The sequence below is a fragment of the Labeo rohita genome, chromosome 6 (genome assembly GCF_022985175.1).
Source record: "Labeo rohita strain BAU-BD-2019 chromosome 6, IGBB_LRoh.1.0, whole genome shotgun sequence".
Taxonomy (NCBI): Eukaryota; Metazoa; Chordata; class Actinopteri; order Cypriniformes; family Cyprinidae; genus Labeo; species Labeo rohita.
Window position 1 is genome coordinate 19,887,898 of NC_066874.1, and position 14,093 is coordinate 19,901,990.

A 14,093-nucleotide genomic window follows, 5' to 3' on the forward strand; every position below is an offset into this window, starting at 1 on the left:
TTTTAAGTGTCTAAATGAAGAAAAAACTAAAAATTGCCATGCAACATGACAAAATACTAATCTTCAACACTGATTATTTTAATACCTTTTATTGTTGCCTCTCATGTATATTTATCTTTTTAAATGTTAGTGAAAAAAGACCGATATAGATTAAAACCAGCATTTTTTTGCAGCATAAAATCACTAAAATACAGACTCTCTCCATTAAAGAAGCGAAAAGATTAAACCACAGAACAACAGACCACTAATATCCATATAAAGGCATTATGTTAGATTATTACCATGTGGGTGTTTGCATCAGGGCATCAGTTTTATCCTACACACAACCACTCCAACCCTTGACATCTTTCCAGCAGATTATTACTACTTCTACACTAATATATTATTACTCATACTGTTATTAAAAAGCAACCACTGGCAGCATCGTAGCTGAAAGTTGTGTGGAGGTCACCCAACCGACACCTGGGGGAAAAAAGTCACCTTGACGTACGCGGTGGTAGTTTCTCCAGAGAAGGTAGAGGTTATTGCCTTAGCCATGTCTTCTCTGAGCGCCGTGTTTTAAGGCTCCTGCAGTATTCAGAATGGCTGATCGTTCCTACAGATACAGCAGTATGTACAGAGACACACGTTAAAGATTAATGAACGCGTTTCCCGTGTACTTCGGAAAAGCGAATCGATAGTCAAGATAAACAGTGACACATTAAGCAAGACGTTAATATTAATAATATTCTCAATGTCTGTACACGGTAAAAAATACACTCGTTTCGCAGAATATACAATATACATTGGCTATGCCCTACCCTGTCAAGAAAACAAAAAATCTTTGAAAGTTGTTATTCTCTGAGTGTAGCTCAATCTTTATCAGCCCTTAACCATTTGTACAGTAAAACACGGACACGGAAAACCCCTCTAGAGTGGAATGGTACGTCCCGCCTGGGAGAGAGGTACAAAGGCAGAACAGAAAAAGAGAAATATCAATTATCTTAACGCATCATTTGGGACAGAGAGCAATTTTAAGAAGTCCTGCCTGGCGTCGGACAGAAATAACAACAGTACCCACATCCACGTACGGTTCAAGAAGAGGCATAGACCTCCTTACGCACAATAAAATGTACAATCTTTTCATAAATATTGGTTATAGACTAAAAGTTAAGGCTTGGACATGACAACAGCAACATACAGCGAGTACTGAGAGCGAGTGCGAGTTAGATCCTCTTCTTCTTGAAGTAGTCGGCGTACTGGCCCCCAAGACCCTGCGAGTGCTGGCCTACATACGGCCCCTCTGATGTCACTTCCTGTGTAGGCAGTGTGGGGTATTCTCGCTTCTGTCCTCTAGCCTGACTCTAGGAGAGAGAGAGAGAAAGAAAGAAAGAGGTTGATTATAACAGGCGCGATTACAGTGATTAGAATGATTTCACCTGTTTTGTGATGATGGTGATGTACGTGACTCATTGTTCACTGTATGCTGGAGTCTGAGTGACATACAGTAAATGAGTGATGGTTTTTTTGTGTTCCATACAGTAAATGACTGACGCCGTCTCCCTCAGCCCACACACGCGTCTGAGGAATTTTCTCTGACTCTTGCACTACGATAAAGCGCCTATTGTTGAATCAGTGAAGCGCTGTTAGAGGTGTTTATCTCTCAATGTGTCAGTCTTCCACTTCCAACTGAAGAATAAAGTTACTGCCAGATTCCTACTGGTTTCTTCACCATCGAGCAGAGCAGAAACGCACACACACACCATATGTATTCAGTTGACCTATCTATCCATCTACCATTCTGTATATCACTCCATATATTATTCTATTTGTCTAATATATTTATAATAGTACTGTTTTTTACTGAAATGGTGCTTCGTATTGCATTGTCAAAATTGTTCTTGGCACAAAGCACAACAATGCAAACTAATAAACGCTGGTGTTGCAATGGTATTTAATATTTAATGGGATAGTTCACCCAAAAATGAAAATTCTGTCATTTAATTATTCATCCTCATGTCATTCCAAACCTGTAAGACCTTTTGTTCACCAAAACACAAATTAAGATATTTTTGATAAAATCCGAGAGCCTTCATAGACAGCAACGCAACTGACACGTTTAAGGCCTGGAAAGGTAGTAAGGACATTGTTAAAATAGTCCATGTGACATCAGTGGTTCAACCGTGATATTATGAAGCTATGACAATACTTTTTGTGTGCAGTGAAAACCAAAATAATGAATTCAACAATCTTGTCTTTTCTGTTTCACATGGACTATTTTAATGATGTCCTTACTACCTTTCTGGGCCTTCAATGTGGTAGTTGTGTTGCTGGCTACGCAGGGTTATTTTTTATATGCTGACCTGAATAGAATATTTTACATAAAAGATGTTTACATGTAGTCCACAAGAGAAAATAATAGTTGAATTTATAAAAATGACCCTGTTCAAAAGTTTACATACACTTGATTCTTAATACCGTGTTGTTACCTGAATGATCCACAGCTGTGTTTTTTTGTTTAGTGATAGTTGTTCATGAGTCCCTTGTTTGTACTGAACAGTTAAACTGCCTGCTGTTCTGCAGAAAAATCCTTTAGGTCCCACAAATTCTGTTTTTTTAGCATTTTTGTGTATTTGAACCCTTTCCAACAATGACTGTATGATTTTGAGATCCATCTTTTCACACTGAGGAAAACTGAGGGACTCATATGCAACTATTACAGAAGGTTCAAATGCTCACTGATGCTGCAAAAAGAAAAACAATGCATTAAGAGCAAGGGGGTGACATTTTTTTAAATTTAAAGATCAGGGTTTATTTAACTTATTTTGTCTTCTGGTAAACATGTAAGCATCTTCTGTAGCTTATGAAGGGCAGTACTAAATGAAAAAAAATATGATATTTAGGCAAAGAAAAATGTACACATCTTGATTCTGTTCAAAAGTTTACACCCCCAGCTCTTAATGCATCGTTTTTGAGCTTCAGTGAGCATTTGAACCTTCTGTAATAGTTGCATGAGTGTCCCTCAATTGTTCTCAGTGTGAAAAGATGCATCTCAAAATTATACAGTCATTGTTGGGGTCCAAATACACAAAAATGCTGACAAACCAATTAATTTGTGGGACTTGAAGGAATTTTCTGATGAACAGCAGGCAGTTTAACTGTTCAGGACAAACAAGGGACTCATGAACCACTATCACTAAACAAAAAAACAAAAAAAAACCAACAACAGCTGTGGATCATTCAGGTAACAACACCGTATTAAGAATCAAGTGTATGTATACTTTTGAACATTTTTATAAATTTAACTATTATTTTCTCTTGTGGACTATATGTATTTTTTATGTGAAATATCTTTTAAAAATTCAGGTCAGTACTGAAAAAAATAACATGCATTTTGCATGATCCCTTTATTTTGGTAAAAAAACATTTTGCAGATTCCTCAAGGTGTATGTAAACTTTTGACTTCAACCGTATTTAATTACTCATTTTTAAAATTCTTTAAAATTGACCACAGCTTGAGGGACCCCTATGGCAGAGCCCACAGTTCATAGCATTTACAGCCTGGGTACTTTATGGCAAAATTCCCATTCCTCATGTGGACTTCGCACTGGATTCCAGTTAAACTTTGAACACACTTATTTGCCGCATTTACCAATCATAAGCTGCTTAGTTTGAAAGTGACCTCTCAGTAAGCCGTGGAATTTCTTAGCCTACAAAATTTCGCTAATGTAATCATCCCTTACTCTTTTCAGCTGAAATGACACGTGGTATTTAAACACGTCATGTTTCAGATGTCTGCTGTAGTCCTTATACTGTATCTCACATGCTACGTGGTTTGTTTCACTTCTCCTTCTCTCACGCATAATTATGCACACACTTTATATAGAAAGCAACACACTCACATAATAGTAGTTGTTCCAGTCGGTGGCCGTGGGTGCGGCGGGTGTGTGCGCGGCAGGGCTGGGCGCATGCGTGTGTGTCGGTGTGATGAAGCCAGGCATGATGGGTAGGGCACTGTAGGTGGGCAGCAGGGTCTGAGCAGTGCCGTTCAGAGGGGTGTGCAGAGGCCCACTCAAGGGGGTCTTCACCACCTCCACCTCCTACAGAGAAACACCATCAAACATTTATACATAGACTTATACAGTATCTCTCCATATGCAACACACACTATTCAGATTACAAATCGTTCTCTCTCACACACACAGCTGCTATGCTGAGGAGTGATGAAGTGTTTTCAGCAGGATCTCATGTCCTAAGAGTATCATGAGACTTAGTGAAGAATGTGTGTCTGACCTGTAACACCACCTGCTACCACATTTACATAAGCTCATACACACCACACAAATACCACCAACACAAACATGAGCTAACTTCTATCACAATAAATCAGCTTGCACTCTTTAAAGGGGAGATCAAATGCCCGTTGTCCACAAGTTGATATGATTCTTTAGGGTCTTCATGAAATGCTAAATAGTTTAGTTATAATTCCTGAATGGTCGTGTAAAACAACACCTTTTTACCTTTTTAAAAAAACAGCTCTGTTCACAGTGGCCTGGTTCAGTGCATGTCTCTTTAAATGATGAGCTATTGCTCACTCCGCCCCTCTCCCATTTTGTCATGTGTTACCATCATGTGTTTTTTAATGCGCGTTACCATCAAAAACAAAATGAATTCACTGCGTCTGTACAACTGGCTGAGGGTTGAAATATGCTAATACGGGACAGTCTGTCAGCAGCTGTGGGTGGGGCTTAAAGGAGAAGTCCACTTTCAGAACAACAATTTACAAATAATTTACTCACCCCCTTGTCATCCAAGATGTTCATGTCTTTCTGTCTTCAGTCGTAAAGAAATTATGATTTTTAAGGAAAGCATTTCAGGATTTTTCTCCATATAATGGACTTCATTGGTGCCCTGATTTTGAACTTCCAAAATGTAGTTTAAATGCAGCTTCAAAGGGCTCTAAACGATCCCAGCCGAGGAAGAAGGGTCTTATTTAGCGAAACAATCTGTGATTTTTTTTTTTTAAATAAAATTTGTATACTTTTTAATCACAAAAGCTTGTGTAGCACAGGCTCTGGGATGCACGTCCACGATGCTACGAATTAGTGATGGGTCGTTCTTGAACAATTCTTTCATTTTGAACGAATCTTTAATGTGACTCAGGAAGAACAAGTCGTCTTGGGGAGCGTTTCTTTCAGTCGCGCACGCGCAACATCCTATTAGGTTCTGTACAGTTCACCAGGTCAGGTCAGAGTCGGTAAAATGATCCGAACTTCCCATCACTACTACGAATCGCGTCTAAGTTCATCGTCTGTGTACTCCGGTTCAAAAAGGTAGAGAATAGTGGAAAAACTCCATCTTATTTTCTCCTACAACTTCAGAATCGTCTGACATCATTGTACCTTTTTGTTTGTAAACAGCGTTTGACTTACTTGCACTTTCATAGTCTTTGCGCATTCACTTTATAAACACTGGGTCTGAAGTTCTGCCTACATTCCGCATGACCTTTCGGCATGATTCAGTAGTATGTAGCGTCATGAACACACATCCCACAGCCTGTGCTACACAAGCTTTTGTGCTTAAAAAGTATACAAATTTTTATTTTCTGAAAAAAAAAGACACTTTCGCTAGATAAGACCCTTCTTCGTCGGCTGGGATCCTTTAGAGCCCTTTGAAGCTGCATTTAAACTACATTTTGGAAGTTCAAAATCGGGGCACCAATGAAGTCTATTATATGAAGAAAAATCCTGCAATGCTTTCCTCAAAAACCATAATTTCTTTACGACTGAAGACAGAAAGACATAAACATCTTGGATGACAAGGAGGTAAGTAAATTATTTGTGAATTGTTGTTCTGGAAGTGGACTTCTCCTTTAAGTAATATGACATCATACTGCTCAGAAAATCAAAACGGCTTGATAATTGAGAATGTTTAGGTTTTTGGGGATTAAAAAAAGGAGCGAATGACTTTTTATCATTGTAGGTTGCTTATGTCCACACACTGCTAAGACACATTTATATGCAAACACCATGTAAAAGTGAATTTTGCATCCTAATGTCCCCTTTAATATGTTTGAATTTTATTCTAAACATATTTTGGTTTAATATGCATGCTGTAATATAGATTTTTGTCAAATACAGTTTGCATACTCTATATGCCTACAGAGAAATGAAAGTCTAATTTCTGATCTATTTTGGTCTGTGACAGTATGAAAGATCGGCAGTAAGTCAGAGTGATCCGTCATAGAGACATGCCGTATCAGCCACGAGACGCTTAGACACAGTGGAAGTCCGGGCATTTGACTTTTCTGACATCTGTCACAAGTATGACGGCTGGAGGATTTCTACCTCTAGAGAGTGCAGTGTGATGTTTGGGCAGTATGTTAACTGTTTAGCATTTCTGCTGCAGTGAATATATGTGTATTCCTGCAGAGCATAGTCCCCTTTTTAGAGTCTAGAAATGGACAGAGATGGTTAATGTACTCTGTAAAGTGAGCATGATTAAGCATGATGTGTTTGAGTGTGTGTGTGTGTACAGTACCTTGCTGACATCTCGGTGCTGGTAGACTTGAGCAGCTGTCTGGCTCATCTGCGTCTGAGAATAGTACTGACTGACAGCATGCATGTAGGAACTGTAGTCTCCGTATGAGGAGGTGACCACCACCTGTGACAAACACAAACACATCTGTTATCATGGTAGGGACTTTCCACAGACTTCTATTAAGACTTCTATTTCCAGTAGTCACATTACATGCAGGTAAACAAAACATTTCATCTTAAAAAGTGATTAAAGTCAAAAAATATTTTTTCTATTTGCACCTAAAATGTTAATACTTTTTGGGTCAGGCTTCCCTGCCTTAATCTTTTCACAATTTTCACTGAGACATTATTTAGTATGTTTATTACATCTTTTTTTTTTTCTACAGAGACAATTTCATTTTTTGTGGGATACAATGTGCACTAGACACATTACCGTAGTATCATGTCTGTGTATGTGTGTACTTACCTGAGGTTGCTCTTTTGTGCATTCAGTAACTGCAGCCGTGTCTTGGCTAGTGTTGCCGTAGGTCTGTGCTTGGTAGTGTTGGTACCACTGCTGCATGGCCTCCTGTCACACAGAGTCACAGAACAAAACCAATGAAACAGAATAAAATACAGTCAGGCACAGTGTAACACATAGCAGTCCATTATATGGAGAAAAATCCTGAAATGTTTTCCTCAAAAACATAACTTCTTTACGACTGAAGAAAGACATGAACATCTTGGATGATAAGGGGGTGAGTACATTATCTGTAAATTTTTGTTTTGGAAGTGGACTTCTCCTTGCAAGTCTTTTTTTCTGACTTAACAGCAGGTTATGACACACCCAGTTGACTGTTGGCCATTGTCGGGCCGTTGTTGAGCATCTGTTGGACTGGTTTTTGCATTGGAACTACCGTAGACGTACCGTTGGTACCATCTGAAGCTTTTTGGGAGCTCGTTGAATCTACTGAGGAGCACATCAGTGAGCGAACCAGTGCACAAGAAGAAAAACGCAAGTGATGAAAGCAAGCCAAGAGGGCACATATTTGGGCTCTTCTCATTGTACATCCACAGTCCTATTTCTTCTGCTTTCCCTTTTTGAATAACAAATACAGCTACTGCTATGGCTGGTATGGAGAGTTATTTCGTCTCACACAGGCACAGAGTCTACATGCTAGTTGGCTGTTGGCTGGAGTCTTTGCTGTGTGCTCAAGCGCAACTTTTTGGCCCAGGCACAGGTGCGACAGCACAATCGGCTTTTGTTGCAGCTAGTTCTTTGATGTTGGTTTGGTGTGTCTGGCCCTTTACTGACTTCACTGACTCTAGTCCCAGCCTCAGATGGCAAACCCAGTCTATTCACTGACAATTTACTGCATATTGTACACAAAGTGGCAACAGCTTTCTGAATTTATTGGATTTTTCAGAGGTCAGGGAATGCACATTTACACCAGGCAAAAAATCTGTACATGGTACCAGGTGGCTCAAATTATGCCCAATCCGGAACCATTCTGCACATTTCCACCATTAAAAAGACAGTTCTTTTCCTTCTACCAATAAAATCAAGCTGGTCCTGAACCAGGAATCACTAACATCAAAGCCTGTTTTTGACAGACCAGCTTCAGCACAAGCACCAGCACCATTTAAGTGCAAAAGGGAGTGGTTCCGAGCATGAAGATTGGGTGATTCATGGTTCATGGCATTACATATTGCAACAAACATTCAGAATTTTGTTGGAGAAACTAAAAACGCAACTACATTTCTTGAGCAGTAATAACAGGGTTGTATCTGATTTTAGAATGACACATGGCTCCTGTAGCTCCCTTATATACAACCTGATTTAACAACGAAAACGTACCTGTGGGAAGACACGAAATACATACTGCCATGTACGTTTCGTGACATATTCAATGTGAAATGTCCACTGAGTGGCGCTCATAGTAAATAGTTGAACGTACATATGATACGTTTTGTCACGTTGGTTTTGTACGTGACACCAAAATTCTGACTTGAAGTGTCCGTTGAGTGGCGCTGTAACTCTAATGCTCTGTGACATTTTAAAATAACATACCATCTGCACTACACCTAAACCTACCCGATAGTATGAACAGCTCTTTCAATGTGAGTCAGGTTTTTCACAGGATTCGTACCCAAGGATTCCGCACCCCATGTCCAATTCCGTGCTGACTGAGATACAGAGCAAGCTTGTTACATTCGGAAAATGAAACATGGAGCTGTAATCATACCTGTGTACAAAAACGATTATAAGTGCTTGCTGTTTTACCGTCTCTAGTGTTCATGTCTGTTGGAAAATGCATATGTACTTATTGGTACGTATTTCGCATCTTGTGAAAAAGTTCCCACAGGTCTGTTTTTGTCATGAGATAAGGTAGCTTGTATCAGGGGTAGGCAAACTTGCTTCAAGAGGGCTACCATCCTGCAAAGTTTAGCTCCAACCCTAATCCAACACCTAAACCAGCTACTCAAGTTGTTGAGGACTACTTATAATATCAGAGAGGTGTGTGGGAGCAGGGTTGTAACCAAAGTCTGCAGGAACGTAGCCTTCCAAGAGCAAGGTCAATTACCCCTGCTTTACATGTTGATAAAACAACTTGTCCAGACCTTGGACTGGTCTTAACGGCAATAGTCAAATGTCTTCTGTGACTCTACAGTGACTACATTGTAACTCTTTGCACCCAGGTGCCTGCAAGGCTAGATCTCCAGCTGTTTTCTCTTTTTGTTCTCCTTTTTTTTTTCTCTATCTGTCTAACCTTGTGGCCTAATCCATTTCACTAGCTTTCTCTTCTACTATTTCTTTAATACATGTTTTCCTTCTCATCTCCTTCCCATCAGTCCTTTCACCATTCCCTGCTCTCTTTCTTTCTCTCTGGACGCCTACAGCGTGAAAGCTCACTGTCTCATTTCACTAAAGCTGGTGGAGTGTGTGGGAGTGTGCGACCAGATGGGACAGACAACTCGCAGCCAATCTTCCTCTTCCCTCCTGTCTTCCCCCTCTGCATCTCTCGCTCCCCCTTCTCTCACCCACTCCTTCTCGTATTGTCATAGGAACGCCGGCAGTAATGAGAGGGAGACCCACATTTAAGCCATTTAATCCTGCTAAATTTCCTTCCCCTACAAACTCTCTGCCAGGGAAGGAGTAGGGGATCACCCTGAAGACACTGGCAGGAATCTGAGAGACCGTGGGTGGACTGCAACTCCTTCTCCTTCCCTCTCATCCTCTCCTGGAGCACATTTTCCTCTCCTCTGCGTCTGCTGAAATCTTTCTATTCCGATTTCTATTCCATTTGACATTTTTTTGACAGCATAGTACAGAGTGGCAGGATATTATTGTGTAGAGGCTTGGGTAGGGCTTTTTTCGGGCACCTATTTTCTGCCTTTCACAGTTCAGGACAGTCGCTAGTTAAGGACTTGTGACTGTGTGTCATGTGGCGTTATCAGCTAATCAGCTTTAACATGATGTCATCTTCCTGAGTAATTAGTCACAAGGTATTAATGGCTCGGATGATTGGCTTAAAACTTCTATGCCCAGACAGCATTTAAATCATACTTCAGGGGGTTTTAGGCCGGCTGTGTGACTGTCATTAGCACCTTTCACCGCGTAGTTCTAAGAAACCAGTTTTCCGCAATTGAAACGACCCGAGGGGGGAATTGTTTCTCTAGGAACTAGCCAGCATGGTAGTTCCTAGAGAACCACTTCCCCCCTCGGGTCGCTTTTCTTGTGGCATTCGCACCGGGCAGCAGGAACTTTGAAGTGGCCGACAGCTTTGTCTATTTGCGGCATTTACAAATAAACCGATGAAACCGATGAATGGAGAACAACGTGATCGGAGCTGTTTCTGTTGTTTGTCGTGGGTTTCATGGTAACGGGGATGGAATGTAAACGCACAATTTATGCAATTGAAAGACTAAATTTATGACAACTTACAGTGTTACATATCATCAAGGCTGAGAAAAGAACACAACGCTGCAGAGAACAGGTAGCTAAATGCTGCTACTGTTGTTTTCGCACGAAAGTGTATTTAGTTGTAGGAACTCCATTTGGGGGAACTAAATTAGCTCTTCAGAGTAGGCACTAAAACAGTTCTATAGGAGCTTACATTGATGTAAGTGTACACTGATTGGCCAAACGCAAACACCGGCTACCCGGCATTTTTAAAAATCCATGTAAAATATTTACTCCACGAACATGGAAAACAGTGATAATGGCAACCTGATTTCTGCAGTGTTGGGTTTTCTCAACCCTTTTTCTCAACTTTTTTGTGTTTCAGTCGTGTCAATTGTGCGTTTACATTCCATCTCCATTATCGCCAAACTCACAACACACAACAAAAACAAATCCAATCACGACATCGTCCATTCATCAGTTGTTGACCGAGTCTATTTTTGCTGTGCTGGACGCCCTGAATTAAGTGACAGCTCATTGTTTGCGCTAAATATGAACATGGATTAACACGAAAATGTAGTAATTACATCATAAATGCATATAATTAAAGTAAATGCCTGTTTTTGCAAAAATGGCTGGTAAAAATATTTTTTGGCTGGAAAATTTTGTCACATCACTGGCTATTGGCAGGTGTGGCAAAAAGTTATTTCAATGATTTTGCTCTATTTCGTCATCAAAAATAGTCTGAAACGAGTCACAACTGAGCCGCAGTTGAGATCTCCATTCAAACACAGTGGTGTTTCTTTTATGAATGAACATGTGTTTTTAAATAATCTAGTCAATGATTCAATTTCCCATTCATAAAGACATTCACTTGCTTTATTCCTGAATGAATCAGCTGTTCGAATGGATTAAAATGAATGATATGATTCAGTAATTAAATCAGTGACTTGCCGCCACCTATTGGCAGATTTAGTTTTTTAAAGTATCTTTTCAGTTATTTAAATCATTTAATATTTCTGTATTCAAAAATGTATGTTTAAAACATTAATCTCAACATTAATTTGACTGCACACATGCCACCTCTGAGCCTCATTAAACATATGAAAATACACCTACAAGAACACTTTTGTGTTCTTCTGTGCCACCTCAGTAGTACAAATTAATTTTGTCAATACTGATTTCATTTGATTGGTAACTTATTCTTATTCTACTTGTCCTTATACTGTTGTTTTAATTAGAAATAAAAAAAAACAACTTAAAAATATATATAATTTAAAAAAAAAGACATAAAAGATGGCATACTTTTAATAAAGTTAGAAAAATGCCATTACAAAGATAAAAACAAAATTCCCCTGTAAATCATTTTAAGGAGTCAAATATCACCTCGTAATGGGAAGGCTAATGGGATTTTCGGATTTTTGATTAGAAGGTGCTCCTAAAATTTTGACTGTGCTACTAATTTTTTTTTTAAAGTTAGAAGCACAAGTGCTCCTTAAAAGGAAAAGTAAGCATAGAGCACTGTTCCTGTAGAACTGTTTTAGAGCCTACTCTGAGCTTATTTAGATTCTAGAACTAAATACTTTCCTAGTTCATGCAGTGCGAATGCACCAAAAAGCGAGTACTTCCACCAATAGTTCTAGGAACTATAAAAAGGTTCCTCTAGTGCGAAAGTCCCTATACAGTCTTTACTGGTAAATTACCGGTACATAAGAGATCATGTGTGAAGAGGACCTTTTCAAAAATACCAGTAAATCAGTTCTGCTTTGGCCCAGTCATATAGCTTTGTCAGAGCTGTTTACAGTAAGCGGCAATGCTTTTAATTGTTTTTTATGCAAAAAAAGTAGAAAGATGTGCTAGACGAACATCCAGCCATCTCGCACTCAAGACCTGCCTTCTTTTTCATTCATCAGCGTCGCACCTCTAAAGTTAATATTGCCTATTATAGAACTGTAGTACTATTAGTATCTATTATGTGTCTCCTGTGCAAAAACACATTCTGTGTAAAACATGCTGTCAGATTGACAGGAAATGAAGTGCATCACCTAATCCAGAGGGATGAATTAGACAGCACAGTTTTTAAAATTCATTTCCAATGATTGACATTAGAGTTTATTTTAGTACCGACGTGTGAATGGTATCTTACCGTTGCTTGTGTGAACGGCACATTTGTGTATTTACCGGAAAATTCTGGTAGTTTTATGGTAATTTACTGGGAATACTGTGTGAAAGGGACTATTGAGACAGTTGCTGACAGTTTACAACAGACCTCCATGGTCCAAACTAGGTATGATGTGACAAGTTGAACGAGGAGCGATCTGTCTATCCAATCAAAGACATTAGAAGATATTTGAAGCTTAACGTGAAGTGGGACTTTGGTCCCATGTGATTTTACTGTGAGGGTTACAAAACATAACAGAGCAGAAATCAGAAATATAAACTCATTTGGGACAAAAAAAAAATCTGATTTAAATGGAAAAAGTAACTTTTATCATTTGCCGACTCTGGTAAAGACACGGTGGTGCACTACAGCTCCATTCTGATGGAATTCTTTTTGTCTGTTTTGAACATTCATTTTCTTTATTCCGTATAGACCCATCTATCTCTATTGTGCAGCTGAGCATATGGCAGAATTGTTTTCTTTCTCGTGCCTCTTGCTCTCTCTGGCTTTCGCTGTCAAGTCTTGGGCTCAGTGGAAGCTTGTGTTAGAAAGAGGAATTGTGGGGAATATAATAGGGGGAGAAAAGACTTGAGAGAGTGGGCTAAGCGCAAGACTGATTGATCGCTGCAGTGAACGCTGGGATTTTGTTATGTGTCTCCGACTGTCAGTGTCTGTATTCCACAACCGTCAAGTACTTTCATCTGAATTCATCTGTTATACAAGGCAGTGTCGCCAAGTCGGCAGATTGGCCGCGGAACTTGGGCTACTTTAACACTGTTGTCTGCAAGTTGAGGCGACCCCAGTAACATCATATTTAGCTCCTGAAATACAAATTTACCAGGGGAACCCTGACAAAAAATGTGTATTTTATTCCCCCATAATGCAGTTTTTAATGGGGGACCCTCTTCAAAACACTAGTTTTGAGTAGTTTTGTTGTCAAAACCTGGCAACCCTGATACAAGATCCCAAGACCACAGTTCAAACACTAGTGTCCTATCTATCTATCTATCTATCTATCTATCTATCTATCTATCTATCTACCTACCTATCTATCTATTTATCTGAAAACAGGTGAAATATCCAGTTCAGCTGTTAAAAACTGCTTCATATTTTTGTGGAAACCAGGATTAATTTTTGTTTTAATGAACAGAAAGTTAAAAAATAAAGCATTTTTAAATAAAAAATCTTTTGTATCATTATAAATGTAACTTTACTGTCACTTTTGATCAATTTAATGCATAGTTGCTTAATGAAAGTATTATTTTTTCTTACATTAAACTGACAAATATATTAGGTAGATGTTTTCAACACTGATAATAATAAAACAAAATCTTAGAATTATGTAATGACTGCAAAAAAAATCAGCTGTGCATCACAGAAATAAATTAACATTTTATAATATATTCAAGTAGAAAACAGTTAATTTATTTTAAACAGAAATCTTTTGTAACAATATACACTACTGTTTAAAGTTTGGGGTCAGTAAATTTAAAAGAAAAATCAAAAGTGATAAAGACTGGAGTAATGGCTA

The 14,093-nt window shown here is 39.0% G+C and overlaps 1 protein-coding gene across 1 annotated transcript in view; it reads right to left on the bottom strand.

Annotated features, from left to right (window-relative positions):
• Positions 1-284: 284 nt before the first annotated feature.
• raver2 (ribonucleoprotein, PTB-binding 2) overlaps positions 285-14,093 on the bottom strand; it is an 89,218-nt gene continuing 75,409 nt past the window's right edge. Inside the window, exons 12-15 of the mRNA XM_051111562.1 lie at positions 6,985-7,086; positions 6,520-6,642; positions 3,882-4,079; positions 285-1,343 (exon numbers count right to left, since the gene is read on the bottom strand). Coding sequence (XP_050967519.1) covers positions 1,206-1,343; positions 3,882-4,079; positions 6,520-6,642; positions 6,985-7,086 — 561 coding nt within the window. The 3' untranslated portion in view covers positions 285-1,205. The remainder of the gene's footprint in view (positions 1,344-3,881; positions 4,080-6,519; positions 6,643-6,984; positions 7,087-14,093) is intronic.